The 16,947-nt window shown below is 40.0% G+C and overlaps 1 protein-coding gene across 7 annotated transcripts in view; it reads left to right on the forward strand.

Moving 5' to 3' along the window:
* Positions 1-16,947, forward strand: part of SMARCA2 (SWI/SNF related, matrix associated, actin dependent regulator of chromatin, subfamily a, member 2) — a 160,178-nt gene that overhangs the window by 119,292 nt on the left and 23,939 nt on the right. For 6 of the 7 annotated variants that reach the window (XM_054583062.1, XM_054583067.1, XM_054583065.1 and 3 more), the window contains one exon: positions 10,943-11,160. In XM_054583062.1, the coding sequence (XP_054439037.1) occupies positions 10,943-11,160 (218 nt within the window). Of the gene's footprint in view, positions 1-7,726; positions 7,851-9,105; positions 9,202-10,942; positions 11,161-16,947 lie in introns of those variants that run through there. The other variant, XM_054583068.1, reaches the window with a different exon arrangement.

Below are 16,947 nucleotides of genomic sequence, written 5' to 3' on the forward strand. Positions count from 1 at the left end.
CAGCACACGGTGTGCAGACTCTCCCCAGATTACAAGAGATTATAATTCCCTTATAAGAGATTCTCATTACCTTTGGCAAATTTAAGTAGTTTTTTTTTTTTTAAGCAACCCACTTTTTATGGAGTCTTTCATTGTACTCACTGCTTATAGAAATAAGAACACTTCTCCTTTTCACAATTACATTTGACTTTATGTAATACCTAATTGAACTATGTAGTTCCAATAACAAGTGTAATTGGCATCAAGATGTTGGAGAGCGCAGCTGACTGTTGGTGTGTTAGTCCAGTGGAGTGAGCAGAGGGTCCATGGTGTGGGCAGATTCTTTTTTATTTTATTTTTTTAAGATTTTATTTATTTTTAGAGACTTAGAGAGGAGAGAGAGGAAGAGGAACATCAATGTGTGGTTGTCTCTTGTGCAGTGTCCCCTGCTAGGGACCTGGCCTGCAATCCAGGCATGTGCCCTAGACTGGGATTCAAACCAGCTGACTCTTTGGTTTGCAGGCCGGCACGCAGTCCACTGAGCCACACCAGCCAGGGCTGTGGACAGATTCTTAAGTGGAGGTTGATTGAAGAAGCCTTTTAACTGCCTTCAGATTCAGTGACTGTCTGGTGTGCATTGTCTTAGGTTTTTCTCTACATGCTCTGTTTGTGGAATGCGTGTTTGGGGATGTCTCCTATGTGGGAATGCTAATACCAGTTAGAGCCGGTTCCTATGTTTGTCTCTCCTGTACAAATCACTGGCCATGTTTCAGTCGACCCATCTCCTGGGGTCTCCTCCTCTGACACCCCACTCTGCCTGTGTTGATTTCAGCCAGGGATTTCCAGCGAAACTGCTAGTCCTGCCTTAGAATACCAAGAAACTATGGAAGCCATGCAAGGCCAGCATAGTGCTAAGTGTATTTATTAGTAAAACTTGGTCATTTCTGCCTCTGTTCTTCTTTCTTTGTGCTTTAAAATTAGAGATTTCAGCCCTGGCTAGTGTGGCTCTGTGGATTGAGTGCTGGCCTGCAAACCAAAGGGTTGCCAGTTCAATTCCGAGTCTAGGGCACATGCCTGGGTTGCAGGCCAGGTACTCAGTAGGGGGCGCACAGGGGGCAACCACACATTGATATTTCTCTCCCTCTCTTTCTCTTTTCCTTCTCCTCTCTAAAAATAAATAAATAAAATCTTTTTTAAAAAATAGAGATTTCGATTTAAAGTTTATTGCCTAGCAGATTGTGTTTGCAATATATGTATAGCTTTTAGCTAACCATATAGGGCTCAAAGTTTTGTTTTGGGTGTTCTGCTTTATTGGCTTGACATTGTATAAAGCAGGACAATCATACTTGACAAAGAGTATGATGTATACTTAGAAGCACCGTAAATTGAGCAAATCCAGATTTGAAATTACTGTACATTTCCAAGTTGGCTTCTCAACTTTAACTAGAGCCAGATATTCCTCTACTGACACTCTAATAATATGTGTACATGTATGTATATGTGTACATATGCATGCATTTATATATAGCTGAACCAAATACAGGTCTGTCTGTGTATGTGGAATTAAATCCTCCCTAGGACTAGTCACCCTCCTCCTTCTCCTAGTATATTCTGCGTATCTCCAGTTGTCCTCTATTTACTCATGGTTTCTACTCATAACATCCCTAGTCTAGGTGCTACCTCATGTCTTTCATTCAGCTTCAACTCCCACACCAACTGGAATATTCTTTCACACTTATAGTTCAAATTCCTAAGTGAGCTAACTCAGCCAATCACTCTCGCTTCTGTTTATACAGAGGCCCTCCTGCCAGGCTCCCGCCCCCCCCCCCCCCCGCCCCTGCAAGCACAGAGATAGGCTGCCCTGAGGGCAGGGACCATTCCTAGCCCAGCCAGGTGAGACCAGGACAGGGAGGAGTTGCCTGATAGAGGAACATGGCTGCTCCGCAGCAAGTATTATGGGCAGGGCAGTTTCCCTTAGATTCTAGAATGGCAGGAAGGATAAAGGCCACCATCACTTAGAGGGGTGTTTTATATAAGCACAGGCAGGCCTCAGTTGGCACCATTCCAATATGTACAGATTTCTACTGTTGCAATACAGTTAACAAACATCAGTGCCCCAATAACGAATTTCAGTTCTCCTATGTATTAGTTTGCAATGGCTGCCTTAATAGAATGCCACGGGTCGGGGGGGCCACATTTGTTTTCTCACATTTCTGGGAGATGGAAGTCTGAGATCAAGGTGTGGGGAAGGTTGGCTTCTTCTGAGGCTTCTCTCCTTGGCTTGTAGATGGCCGTCTTCTCCCTGAGTCATCACGAGGTCTTCATTCTGTGTGTGTCTGTGTCCTAATCTCCCCTTCTGAGGACATCAATCAGGTTGGATTAGGGCCCACCCTAATTACCCCATTTTAGCTTAATTACTTTAAAATCCCTATCTCCAAATGGTCACATTCTAAGGTACTGGGAGTTTGAGCCTCATCATGTGAACTTTGACGGGACACAATTCAGCCCGTAACACCATGATATCCTAACTGTGAGTCATTGCATAGGGTACAAACTTGGCCGCTGGCTTTTCAGTCCACAAATCACTATGTAAATGACAGACACACATTATGATCTGTTATCAGTCACATCACTGAGCATGTTATTTTGTCCATACACAGACAGAGAAACATGTCATTGTGATGTCTCCTTATCTCCCAGTGGTAGACCCTCACAGCAATCTACAAAAATAGGAAGTCAAGAGAGGGGGTTTCAGCCACTAAAGGTGAAGAAAGTGCCTCAAACAAACAAAGAGTAACAACAGAGGAAGCAAAATTGGATGTGATTAGAAGATTTGAAAATGACAACATCAAAGTGAAAATAGGACGAGTCCTACACTTAACTACAATACAAACCATATTGAAAAAGCCTGTTGACTATAAAACAAGCTAAAGTCGCATCAATGTATTTTAATTTAAACTGCACTAAAAAGCATAAAGCCACTTATGGTTGAATTTGAGCATCTATTTTGGATTGAAGACTATAATAATAAAAAATAATAATACCAATCTATTTGTGTAATGTTCAGGCCACAGTGCTGAAGTACTTAGTTGCTGCACTGAAAGAAGCTGGTAGTTAAAAGGAGCCTGGAGAAGACCCTTCGCTGCAGGGAAAGGCTGGTGTCATAGTTTGAGAAGTGGACAAGAATTGGTGACTATGAGGCAGGCCAGTGGGGCAAAGGGTGCTGCGCGAAATTAGCCCCCAGGTTCCAAGGATTAGTCAAGGCAGATGGTTATGATGCTCATCAAATATTTACTGCTGGTGAGACATCTGTTTTAGAAGACAGCCCTCTCAAGAGCTTACCTGAGTAAAGATGCAGGATGGCAAAGTGGCCAATCAAGGAGAGTCTTGAGAGGTTCAGCCAGAGGGGCTTTAGTGCAGGCAAACTTACTGATGTAATGGAGGAAATGGTTGTGAAGGAACGGATGAAGATCTTCCAGAGAAAGTGATACCAGCAAAAAAAAAAAAACAACAAAACAACCAAACAACAACAACAAAACAAAGGCAAAGGCAAAGGATAAAATTTGGGAAGCTGATCCTTGACAATTTGCTGAGGCATAAAAAATGTTTATTTCATGTCATGTTATTTAATGCTCAGTGTTTCTAATTAGTTTTAAATTAGTGTACTAAATAGTCATTTTATCATGTTTTTTATTTCCCTGTATATGTATAACTGACAATGAGTTTTTAATGTTTTGGCATAAATTTGTAAAGGTCATGGAATGATCATAATGTTCCTACTGATTATTAAAAAGGCTTTGTATGGTTTCAACTTATAGGGTCCCACACTTCCCAGCAAAGCAAGGGCTGCACATGTGTTTGAGTGTGTGTATCTTTGCTGGAATTCCTTCTAAGATGTACCATGTTATCTTTTTACTTGCATTGTTACCCTGAGCCTAGCAAGCGTAATTTAGGCTTTCCCTGATCGGTCATTGTATGTGCTTCAAAGTAGATTAACGTCCTTGTTAAGGGTGCAGTTTAGGCGGCCAAACTTTCAGAGTTCAAACTCCAGCTGGCTCTGTGACTTGTATGATTTGGAGTACGATGCTTCATCTCTCTGTGCCTCCGTTTCCTCATTGGTAAAGTGAGAATTATAGTTCCATCCCATGGGGTTGTTAATGAGTGTTAAATGAACAAAGGTGTGGAAAACATGGAGTGCCTGGCAACACAGTGAACAATGTGCGTGAGCTGCTGCTGGTGTTGGTATTGATGGCAAGAATATTCATGATGCCATGTATTTTGAGATTTATCGAAACTGAGGCCATTTCTTTCCTCTATCAGATGGCCTCGAACTAAGATAGCCTTTATTTCTGGGGCTATTTTATTCTCCTCCCTCATCATTTGGCTTTTGATGGCCTTCTTTGCATATGCCTCAAACAGCAAGTAGCGCCCTACTCTCAAGCACCCTCTTGTTTGAATTTGATGCTTTTAACTGCAGTGGCTTTTAGACCAGAGAAATTGTCTTGTAGTACTGTGTAAACCTGGACCAGGGCCCAGTTCCTTGTGGACAGCCTATTGCAGGGAAGCTCAGAAGAGAACCATCTTTTTTGGCTCAGGGACCTCCAGTTCACCATTTGATGTTATCTCCAAATGAAGTTATACTCGTAATCATTCTATTGTCTATTTCGATAGCATTAAATTATTCTTTGCATGTATTGAAATATTACCACAGTGTGTTTCCTTTTTTGGCTTTGGCATGTCTTCATGTCTCTAATGTCTTGAGAACCCTGAAGTACCCAGGTGGCCCAGACTTGTTGGAGAAGCCCTGCTCAAGAGTCCAGGGGGTAGAGTTCTGGCTATGTTAGGAGTTGATAGGACCTGGGTAAATGGTCTCAGGATAAGGAGGCAGAACTGCATTTCTTTTAATGCTCCGTTGTTTCTCTAAGCCTCTTTCAGGCTCACAGATTCTCTCGGGTTCTTTGATTTCACCCAAGGGAGCTGCAGCATAGCATTTGCCTTAACCTGTACAAACAAAAGTTTCACTACATTGTGTTTGTAATGTGGTAGGGTCTCCAGGGATGGGTGTTTTGGGTAGCCACTGTCTGCTAAATCTAAAAGTCATTCTCTGAATATAGTTTATACTTAATACTGGCCCAAAAGGTACCCTATGGGTTCTTAGTTGATCTTAATGGCTGAAGTAATTTTCTTCCTATACTGTTTTTTCTTCTTCCCAACCCCAAGTTCCTTTTACCTAATATGGTATACTAATTTGCTTTATCCCAGTTCGTTCAGCTGTGGCTCCCCTTTCGTATTTCCTTCTGTAGCTTCTGTTTGCCATAGGAAAAAAGTGATCTAAAGTTGTTGAAGAAGAAACTGAAAAGTTCGCTGTACCAGAAGTTCAGTTAAACTGAGGTTCCATTCCCTTCCCCTTTATGGCCTGCGATGTACATTTCCGTCTCCCACTCAGGGAGAGCAGGAAGTGCAGTTGGCATCCAAGTTGCCTGGCAAATGAGTGAGGAAGTGAGAGTCTATTGAATCAATATGCCATCAGTTGTAATCGTACCACCATGAAAAAAATATATACTAAAAAAGTCTTTAGCCTTCAGATCGACTTGTCTCTTTTCTTGAATATTTGTTATTCAAGTTGTTAACAAAATTATAAAAATAAAAGTCTGTGAATAGGTGTGCTCTATATACAGGTATTGTCTTACATTGTGGCTGTCTCAATAACATTTGAATGAACAAGGATTTTGAAAGACTTCTAGTCATTGGCCAGGGGCAAGACTGAAAATGCTACCTGTTGAAATACTGTAAGGTTCGAGTTTGGAAGAAAAGCTAGCAAGATTTCACTAGCATCCTGTGCTGTGTGTTGAGGTGGTTAGGAACATGTGTGAACATGCAGTTGTTGGGTTCCCCCCCCCCCCCAATATTTAGAAAATTTCTTTTTTTCCAAGGACTTTTTTTTATTGTGGTGGTAAAATACACATAAAATTCACTATCTTAATCATTCTAAGTGTACATTTCAACACATTGTTGTACAACCATCACCACTTTCCACTCCAGAACTTTTTCATCATTCCAAACTGAAATTCTATGCTCATTAATCAATAATAACACTAGCCCCCACTCCAGCTGACCCATGGTAATAATCACTGTTCTTCTTTCTTACGTAAGAGTCATCAGACAATATTTGTCCTTTTGCGTCCAGCTTATTTTGCCTTAGGGAATTTGATTTGATGCATCCTTTTCTAACAGTTGCTTTGGGAGATGGTAATAATCCAAATTCATACTTGGGCAAACTGCAAGTCTGAGATTCTGTATTCAAAAGTACTGCAGTCTTTATTAAACCAGTGCCTAAAATGATGTGTCATTTTGAGCAAGAATTCCATGTTCAATTTTTTTGCTGTTGTTAAATATTCTTATTATAAGAAAGTTTCTCATACATGAAATCTTAAATTTTAAAATTCTACTTTTTTGCCGTTGTTGCTGCCGCTCTGGTTGTTTTGAGGGATCATTACCTGTACTATGGGCTTCCAGGCTCCCATAGGAGCTTGAGGGAAGTTTAAGCTCCCCAAATAATGGGATCAAATTTAGTGATGTGTGAGTGGCCCTCAGTAAGTGATAATATTGACATGACCCAATTCTTAATGCTTTGCCCTCAACTCTATAACCCCACCTCCACCCCTCAGCAGCATCCTAAGCTCTTCTGGAATCCTAGAGCTCCTGAGGGGGGAGGACCACCCTAGAGAATATGCCAGTGGGCAGAAATAATGATATTTAAATATCAGAATTAAGTATCACAATAGTAAATTCCCCATTTCACATTGAAGAAATTTTCCATGCATTGTCTAGATGTCTTTCGAATTGCTCCTTTCAGTTTTCCCTTAGATGGTCTGTTCCACTGTACGGGCTGTGCCACAGCTGCGTGGTGGACTTGGGAGATGCTGAGGAGGAAGAGGCAACCCCAGTGAAACCACACGCCTGAATTGGCTTGTGGCTTTTGTTTGCTTGTCCTCGGTTATCCATTCATAGTCTTGGATCCATTCTGCGGTGTGTATTGTGAAGTCATGTATCATAGCACCTCATTACACCGCGGGCAAGAAGAACAAGGATAATGCCGACTCTCTGGACTGTCCGTCTTTCACTAAGAGACTAGTGTGTGTTAGGATGATAGAGGCACGGCTGGACCCACGTGTGGCTGGATCCCAGGTCTGCCATGTGCTCTGCAAGCTGCACAGTGGTTCCTCTACAAGAGCTATTTCTGCATGACCTCTCCTGCATTTTATCAGGACCCACACGCCGTTTTTTTAAGAACTGAGGAAGGAGTCAGTCTGTATCTCATTCTTGCCCGTCCTGTGTCAGGAAAATGTATTCTTTAAAAAAAAAAAAAAAAATGGAAAGGAAGAAAAAGAAAGAAGGGAGGGGAAAAAAGGTTGCCATCCAGTGGAGAAAGGAGTAATTCCCAGCCTCATTCAGGAAAAATGCAGACTGAAATATGCTTCACTGTTTTAACTTGGCTGGGGATTTTTCTTTTTTTCATCACCAGAAGGGTGTGTTTTGTGTGTGTGTGTGTGTGTGTGTGCGCGCGTGTGTGTGTTTTTAGTGACATCCGGAGCCAAAAGGGTGCAGTGTGCCTTTAAGGAAAGAAGCGCCTCACCAAACTTCGCTGTAGTTGTAGCTCACCGTTTGCATAGGGAAGGAAAGTGTTAATTTCTTATTTGTACACTTTTTTTCCCCGACTTCCTTCCTATTCACTTCATTAAATCTAGAGGCAGTTCAGCATGGGAGCCGTCTGTATGTTGAATTAGGGCTCGCACTCTTGCGCAACACGTCACCAGTCGGAAACTGGGGGTTTGCTTCTGTGATTTATTTCATTATTGTGCTGGTAAAAGGTTTGGAAGGGAATTCTTTTTGGGGTAGTACTTTAGCATTGTGTAGCAAGTTTTTTTGGGTTTTTTTTGTGCCCCCTCCCTCCTAGCACTGAGTTGAGTCAGTTGAGCCAGTTTAAGTAATTTTTTTAAATTAAAGAACAGTTTTAAATGTCCATGAATAATTTTACTTACATGCAGGAGCAGTCTTACTCTACTCTTTAAGTGCGAAAAGCACCGGGAAATATTTAGTGAATTGATTTCCATTAGAACAAGACCCTTAGAAATCCCTGAACATGAAGCACTGCAAATGGATGTTTGGGGTCTTTGGGGAGGAGGGGGAGGATGTTTTGTAGCTCTCTGCATTCCTGCATAAAACCTTAATTTAAGGGGAAAAATGGTCAGTACTTTGTGTTTCCGTGTGATTCCAAAACCTAAATTTAATAAGAATCTGCATGTATTAGCAATTGTAATAAAAATTGTTTTACTAGTTCTTTTTGCAGTTTAATTTGTTTTTGCTTTTTAGCTACTTAGATTTAGAGATTTAAAAGTCCAAATATCACAAGCTTATGCTTTGTTCTTTTTTTCTTTCTTTTCTTTTTTTTCTTTTTTTTTTGCAAAGCTAAGGGTGGGGGTGAGAGTAGAAATATCCTTTACAACTTCCCCCTCCCTCTTCATTTATCCCACTGAAAAGAAAAACAATGAAAAATTTTACAGCATGAAACTGAAAGTGAAGTGTCACAGTTGTTCGGGATTTTCTGTAAAGAGCAGAATAACATATTTTATGAAAATATTTGAACTTGAGAACATGCACATTGCTTTTACTGACATGCATTTAATGAAAAAGAAATTCTTTTATTTAAAAAAATCATCTTAGACTGCTCCAAAACCATGCAGCTTGTTTTATTAAAAAGCACTAAAATGATGTTTAAAATACAAAAAAAAACCATACCTTGTTTTAATTTTTGAAAATACATTTGAATATTAATTTGTTTTTTTATTGGCTTAATTGTTAAAATGCAAGGAAGAATCAGAAACCGCCTGAGCTAAAAATCTCTAATTCTGCTGCCTGGAATAATAAGAGGGGAAAAAAAATATGATAAGTAGTTGTCAATATTAAAACAGGCTGAAGGAGGAAGGCTTCGGGCCTTGTAGTAGGTAGAATGAAACAGCAGATTTGAGTATCCACAATCCTTTCAGTATTAAATTTTCAGTGAAATAAAATTACTTGTATATGAAAACATAGCCTTTCCCCAGCTCTCTTTTTTTTCCTGATCAGCTGATGAAGAGACTAGCAGCTCGCTGCTTTGCTGGCTTGTTAATTTTATCCCCACTAACTGTGATTTCCGATAGCCGGCCTGCTGATAGTGGTAAGGTAAATATCCTTTTTCGTTGCCGTCTTGAAGATTCAGTAGAACTACATCCCAGGCATGTGTAGGTGTGTAACACATCAAAAGCCGGTGTTCTCCGTATTTCTGTGTGCAACTGGGTGCTTGAGGAGAGCAGTACCATTAACTGTTGACAGCCTTGCATGCTGTATTTATTATTAGCATGTTCAGCCTTCAAGATTTGCGGGACAATTTCCTTTTCTTAATCTTCGCTTAGCTGCAGTGTGTTTAGCTGTATAGTGGGTGTCCTGCTTTTAGGCAAATGAATATTAATGAATAATGTGGAGCTTTTTTTTTTCCTCCTTTTTCCTTTTTCCTCATAATTCATCAGATCTCGCCTCCTTCATAGTGGTTATCTGAACATTGTAGGATCGTGATGGAAATTGTCTTTTGATTATTAAGGCCTAGGCTCAGACTGTCCCTTAGGATTCTGTCTGTGTGCATGTTGCTTCTGTGGGTTTGCACATTGGAAGATGCATAGAAAACATTTTTTTAAATCTCACTGGCATTTTTAACATGCCAGGTTGTTTTGTGTTCTGCACCAGGTTTTCTTCACAAAACCTTTCTTTTTCAGGAGGCATTGTACACAAGTGAAAGAAATTATGTCTGAGCTGTAATCACTCTTTATATTGATTGTTATACTCACATGATCATAAATATTAGCCATGTTTGGTGCTGTGGAGAAATGAAGGTAATTGCCTTATGATTAGAGCTCTTTCAGCTACGAGAAAGGATTGATTAGCATTTGCATACTGGAAGCAATATTGAGAGGCAGGAGGAACAAATAACAACATCAGTTATTTTGTGTAAGAAGGCAATCTTGAAATATAATTTAAAGGTTTTAAAAAATATTTTTTTCCATGCTCAAATATTCTTTTATCTGTTGTGGGCTTTTTATTTTCTTTTGCAGTTTTTTTTCCCCCCTCTATTTTTTCTTAAGTTTTGAGATGTACCAGAAAAAAAAAAAAGTTTGAACTTCTGGGTCTGTCACATGGATCTTTTAGCCATTTATGAGCAGGTTTCTTTTATACCTGGTTGTTTTTATAGCTATTTTATTATCTCTCTGCATTAGTGCTGCTGGCTCTGGTTTAAAGCAAGCGTTTGCAGGTAATTGGAAAAAAAAAGTGTTTGTTGTTTGTGAGTGTGTGTGTTCTTCATCGGATGATTTAAGTGCGTTTACAAAGGAATGTGGCTTTGCTCTTTTCCGTTTCCTTGTTTACTAATTGCTATGTTAGAACAAAATCTGGATACAGTTTTGATTTATGTTGTGACCATGAATAAATTGATGTAAAATCATAAAAAAGAAATGGTCAATGCTTATATGATTGTAAGGATGTTTTCTCAGGGAAATTTTTTTCTTCACTCATCCCTTTTATTTTTAGTTGTAGCTTTTCTCCCTTATAGTAATGAGACATTAAAAATCTTTTTCTTCTACTGAGGCAAAATTTCAGTTGGATTCAGTTACCTTCAAACATGTAAATGTATAGATCTCGTATTTGTCATAGTCTTCTTTACTATTAGTGTTTTGGGCCTTCAACATATTTTGCTCATGAAATAGACGGGCTAAAGATGCATTTATTCAACATGGTGATATTCCCTTTTTCTTCCTACTCCACTGATCGCTATTAACTTTTATTTTTTTGTTTCATTTTATTCTAATTATTCAAATTGTATATATATTTGTTATTCTCTAGTCTTGAATTTTTCTCCTTTGTTCCCTATTACTAGGCCATTGAAGACGGCAATTTGGAAGAAATGGAAGAAGAAGTACGGCTTAAGAAGCGAAAAAGACGAAGAAATGTGGATAAAGATCCTGCAAAAGAAGATGTGGAAAAAGCTAAGAAGAGAAGAGGCCGCCCTCCAGCGGAGAAACTATCACCAAATCCCCCCAAACTGACAAAGCAGATGAACGCTATCATCGATACTGTGATAAACTACAAAGACAGGTGAGAGTTTCACTCCTTCCCCTTGACTGTCTTCACCAAGAGTCTAAGTGAGGCTACCTCAGAGCAAGAGTTATGAAGGTGTGCACTGAGGTTTTTATGTTCTTTCTACTTTGTGTTTTATGGCTCTCGCTCCAAAGGTATCAGTAACCTTCTGCCTTGATCAAAATGGCCGCTACTGCTTTCTTGTGTGATGATTTGCTACGTGGTGTTTAACATATCTGGAAAAAGAAGTTTAGATTACAAAACTAACAAAAGCAATCTGAACTGGAGAAGAATTCTTAAGGACCTCTGAAGTATCATCATTTATGTGGAAGGATTGGAATGATAGAGTGAAATTATACTTTTGGGTTGAGTTGTTAGAGAAGTATAGTTCTAGTAGATTTAAGGTAAATATTTCATGTGAAGACTTTGTTTATAACCAGTCAGATGCTTTATCAAAATTACTGTTCTTTCCTTCCAACACACTTGAATTTCTAAGCACTGGTTTGAGCCATCTTCTTCTTTTTAATAATACTACATAGACAGCTTGATATTTCAGGAAATTTGCCTCTTTTTCACGGAACTTTTGAATGTGGACTTTGAGAAATCTAAACTGGACACTATCCCCAGACCATTTTAAACAATGAGCAGTTATTTGAAAACCAAAGCAAATGTCTTCTAGGGTGTTGGTCAGCCCTATTGAGTAGATAGACTAGTTAGGCTACATTTTGGTTAGTTGTTTTGGTTTCCACTGGATAATCATCTGATACAGTTTTAATTGGGAAGATCACATCTTCATTCCAGTTGAAAAATTTATAGGAAACACAACAAATATTTTATTTCTCTAAATTGCATAATGGTATCAATCATTTTTTAGTTACCAATTTTTTTTACATTAACTAGTTTAGCTCTGTATACTTGAAGTGTTTAAAAACAAATAACTAAGCTGTAATTTTAGTTTTTCATTGTGACTTTAGTGAATGTTATACGAGAAAAAAAACTTCATTATAAAGGTTAAATAGTAGAAAAAGCAAGAAACTTTCAACCATGGGGTTTTATTACATTTTTAGTATATTATCTGTTAGGAGTTTGCAGAAATGGTGGCAAGTAGATGAGAGATGTGTGTAAAAGGGTCAGAATTACTTACCTGTCTTTACCTACCAGGTCTCTTAGGTCCCCTGCTTACTTTTTCTACTATCTTCCTTTTTTGTTGTTGTTGGTTTTTTGTTTTGTTTTGTTTTGTTTTAAGTGGATCCCGTTTCAGAATTCTGAAGTAACCACAAAGGGACAGCCCCATTGTATTGGGTTTGGTTGAACTGTTCATTGACAAAGGGGAATGACAGCAATCCAGGAAGGCAGATTTGGCCACGAGTCCATTCTTTGGCTAGAGGGAACAGCAATCTTCCTTGTAAACCAGGAATCAGTAACTCTGTCTGTTGAGTTTCTGTTTACCCCGAGCCTGACCGGTGGATCTGCCACAGGCAGGAACAGTTTCCATCCAGGAGGCCAATGCGGATAATGACACCTCATTTTATCAGCCCCTATGTAAAGAAGAAAAAAAAAAAAGAATCCAAGAGTATCACTCTGCAGATGCCTCTAACTTTTTTGCCCTTGTCTCAGGAGAGCAAAATGTCTGTTTTGTTGACCAGGTGGTGTGCCTTGATATGTGGCAGACATTTTGTTCATTACCTGCCGGCTGAGTCTAGGGCTGCTACAGCCCCGAGCACAGCCAAGGAAGGTCTTGGAGGTTGGAAAGCTGGGCCTGTTAAGCCAGGTGATGGCTGCCTTCGCCTTTAATGGTGCGAGAGAGGTCGCCAGCCAGTGAACCACAGATTGCCAACAGAGCGTTTTATTTCATGTCTCACGTAGTTTTTTTCATTAAAAAGCAAGCACAGTAAACTGGAGGGGTCTCCTTATAAAACTTCAGATTTTTTTTTTACCCCCCTTTTGGAAAAACCTGAAAATCTGGCAGCACTCTACCCCCCTTTCCCTCAGTTAACAATCCAGTCGGATTGAAAAGGCTGCCTCCCGTCTGGGGGCTGCCCTGCCCTAGCTTGCCGCAGGCCCCCTTACCCACTCCGGTTCCTCACGGATGGAGTGTCGGTCACCCTGTAACGTCATGCTTTTCACACCTGGCCCCCTTCACTCACTCGCATCTCTTGGCTCCATAGCCGTTTGAGTTGGTGATTTACTGATACACATGGCTATGGACTGACAGCTTTCCTAGAAACTATCCAAAATAGAGTAGTATGATGTTATGTCCCTTAAACGTCAGCTAAGCGTAGTGCAGTAGTTTAGAGCACAAGCTTTTGTCTTGATTTAACTACCTGTGTTTGAATCCTATCTCTACTCTAGCATTTCCTATGGAAGTGGGGTCAGGGGGTTGGCCAGAGAGTAAGCAATTTTAAATCCTTACCTGAGGATACATTCATTGATTTGAGAGAGAGAGAGAGAGAGAGAGAGAAACATTGATGTGAGAGGGAAACATAGGTTACCTCCCCTATGCACTCGGACCTGGGATTGAACTTGCAGTTTAGGTATGTGCCCTAACCAGGGATCAAACCTGCAACCTTTTGGTGTATAAAACAATGCTTCAACTGAGCCCTCTGGCTGGGGCAGGAGTGAGCAATTTACTTAACCTCAGTTTTCTTACCTACAAAATGGAGTAACTACTGACCTGCCTCTAGAGGCGTTATGAGGATTTGATGAGTTAGTACAACCCAAGCCTTCTGAACAGCTGAATTATTAATAAGCAGCCTTTCAGACTATGTATAGCTAATCTCATGGATAAATGGGGCTCTGAGCACTATAAAGTTAGTGTCCTTTCTGATAGGCTTTGCATCTTTTTATTTCCAAAAAACAGAAAGCACGTCCTCTGTGGGACTGATCAGTGAGCATATCTTTAGTTGTACTATAGTGAAAGGATATTTAAGTATTGCAGCATGCAGACATTGTGTAGTTTCTGTCCCCGCTTTCTCTGGTTTTATTTATTTATTTTATCTTTCATTTGAAAAGCACCCTCAAAAGACCCATCCTATTAGCTCCCACATTTTAGGTACATTCTGGGGCATTTGCACGAAAATTTCCCACCACTGCATCGCTCATGTATGTTCCATGTTAGTAACCCTCGAGAAAAAGCACTTATTCTATTTATATTTTTTTATTTCTCTTACCAAACTTGGTGCTCAAGTAGGAGGCACTCAAATTAGGAGGACTGTAATTAGATATGTTGTCATATTTTTGGTTGGTTTTAGAAAATGCTGCTGGGAAATGTACCTCTCCATGTGTTCAGAATTTTGCACCATTAAAGTCAGCTACTAATATAGTAACTCAACCTGCCTGTGAAGGAAATACCACCTGTACTAACCTCCCTCCCATCACCTCAGTCAAATGTTAAAGCTCTGTCAGTGGTGCAAGATTAGCAGTATATTAAATAAAACTTGCCATCTATATTTAACTGATATATAAGAATTAATTAGCTCTCGTGAGACAGGTTTTTTTTTTTTTCCCCCCAAAGTTCTTCCATGATTCTGGGACAGATGTATCTTTATTTTTTATGAAGGACTAGAATAATAAGCATCTATTTATTGTCTTTGTTTTCAGCACCAGGCCTCATTTTTTTTAAAAGGAGGATCATTTTTTAAATTGTGTGATTCATAAATGTAAAATCTCTCTGCAGTATTTGCTATTAGAGGTAGTACCAGTTTGCTGCTACTCATTCCCACCGTTTTATTTCCCCAAATAGAAAACTTTATGTCAAGTAGTATTAGAAGGCTTTGTTTTGACTTGTTAAGCATACCTTGTTTTCTGTGTATGTAGAAGGCTTTTAAAATCATATTCTCAGTTTATGTGACATTTAACCTAACAATATGTCTTTGTGAAGGAATTCAACCTCATTTGCATCTCTACCCTTTAACATTGTCTCTGGGACAAGAATGTAGACTAAGAGGGTGAAGAGTAGGGGCCCGTGGAGCTATTCCAGGTCTAGAGACAGGACTTATAGTTACCTGAATAGAGAAAGAGATTCCTAGAGCGATTCTTAGTGCTGGAAGGGGTTTTAGCTCTACCTGGTCCAACCTCCCACAACCTGTACGTGTTCCCCGAACCTCTGGCAGGCTGTCATCCAGCCTTAGTGTGACATTCCCAGCGTGCAGTTCATGACACCAAAGGACACCTCTAAACACAACAGCCATTTTCCCACATTAAGGTGGGTTCAGCCCTCTGACTTCTAGCTGTTTGTTCTACTTAGACCTCCAGAGAGTAAATCTGTTCTCAATCCAAGAAATGTCCTTTAAAACATTTGTAAACACATTCACCTCAGGATATTCTCCTTCAGGCTGAAACACCTTACTTTGCTCTCCAGTGACACCTAGAGTTCCACCACCTTGGTCCCGCCCCCTTGCCCGTCTTAGTGGCCCTTTCAAGACGTGGCACCCAGAACTTCACAGGTCTTCTGAGGCTCATTGCGGGATGGTTATCTTTCTTATTCTGAACGCCAGAGTTCTGTTAATGTAGCTCAACAGTGTGTTAACTTCCTCCAGCAACTTTGACACAGAGTTAACTCAGGTTGAACATGTGATGTGTTGGAAAAACTCCCACTCCCCCAAACACGCAGACAGCGCTCCTCTCACTGGAGTGCGGCCAAGGTTAGTCTTCAACTAAGCTTGCTTTCTTTTTCTTTTTTTTTTAAACCAATATCTACTGATTTTATTCTTATCCCTATGTAGTTCCATTTAATTCATTTTTGTTTTTTCACTCTAATCTACTGGTACAACTCCGAATTTTTGTGCCTTTTTAAAAAATCATGTTTACTTCCTTGTCTACCTAAGTTTTTTGTTTTGGGGGGGCTGTTTTTATTTTTGGGTTTTTTTTTCTTTTTGTTTTCGGTCACCTGAATATTTGCTTTAAGCTATTGTTGAGAAACTGCTAAAGGTCAAAGGACAGGTCTCTACATTATGGCCTGGAAATCACTTCAGGTTGACATAAATTTATTAACCAGTAATCCTGAAAGTTGATTTGCCACCTGTGAACTCACATGACCATGCCATCATGTCACCCACATTTATCTGTCCTTTCTCAAGGTTATCAGGGAAGTCTAAAACCAAGCTATACCATATTTATGGCCTCTCCAATCTATCAACCTAGAATCCCCGCTGAAAGAATGAAATGAGGTTAGCTTGCCATAGCTTTTTCTAAGAGACCCCCTGCTGGTCCTTAATGATGTTATTTATCTTCTCTAAATAGTCCCATGGCATCTGAATAATTTCTTCTGAATAAGTTTTTACCCAGGGTCCACATCAAGCAGAGCGAGCAGTCTCAAGTTTTCTCTCTCCTTTTGAAATTGGGACATTTGCTTATCTCTAGTCTTCTGATCCCATTTCTGGTCTTTGTAATTTCTTAATCAATATTAGCAGGAGCAATCTATATACTCTTTCAGGATGTAATTAGTTTACAACTGGACACTTGAACTCATTTGAAGTGCCTTCATATGCTTCCTATCCACTCTCCTATCGGTAGCTTCTGTTCAATCTTTATTGTGCCTTGCTTTTCAAATCTGAGCATCGTTCTCATTCCTGAAGCATCTGGAGCCAGAATATGGGGTTATTGTCACCTGCTCGCTCTCCACCCGTCATTTGAAGTAACTAGCAGGAGCCTTTCGTACAGACTGACCCTGTGGTCGGCGAAGGGTTTTCAGACTCCATGCCCACCAGCTGTGAGAATGGACCCAGGGAAGCAGTGAGGGAGGCAGGCACGACCTGCCTGAACTCAGCCGTGGCACACAGTGGGGTGGGTGGCAGGGGTGACAAC

The sequence above is a fragment of the Pteronotus mesoamericanus genome, unplaced genomic scaffold, assembly GCF_021234165.1.
Source record: "Pteronotus mesoamericanus isolate MK-2021 breed Mesoamerican mustached bat unplaced genomic scaffold, CSHL_Meso_final contig_73, whole genome shotgun sequence".
Classification (NCBI taxonomy): Eukaryota; Metazoa; Chordata; class Mammalia; order Chiroptera; family Mormoopidae; genus Pteronotus; species Pteronotus mesoamericanus.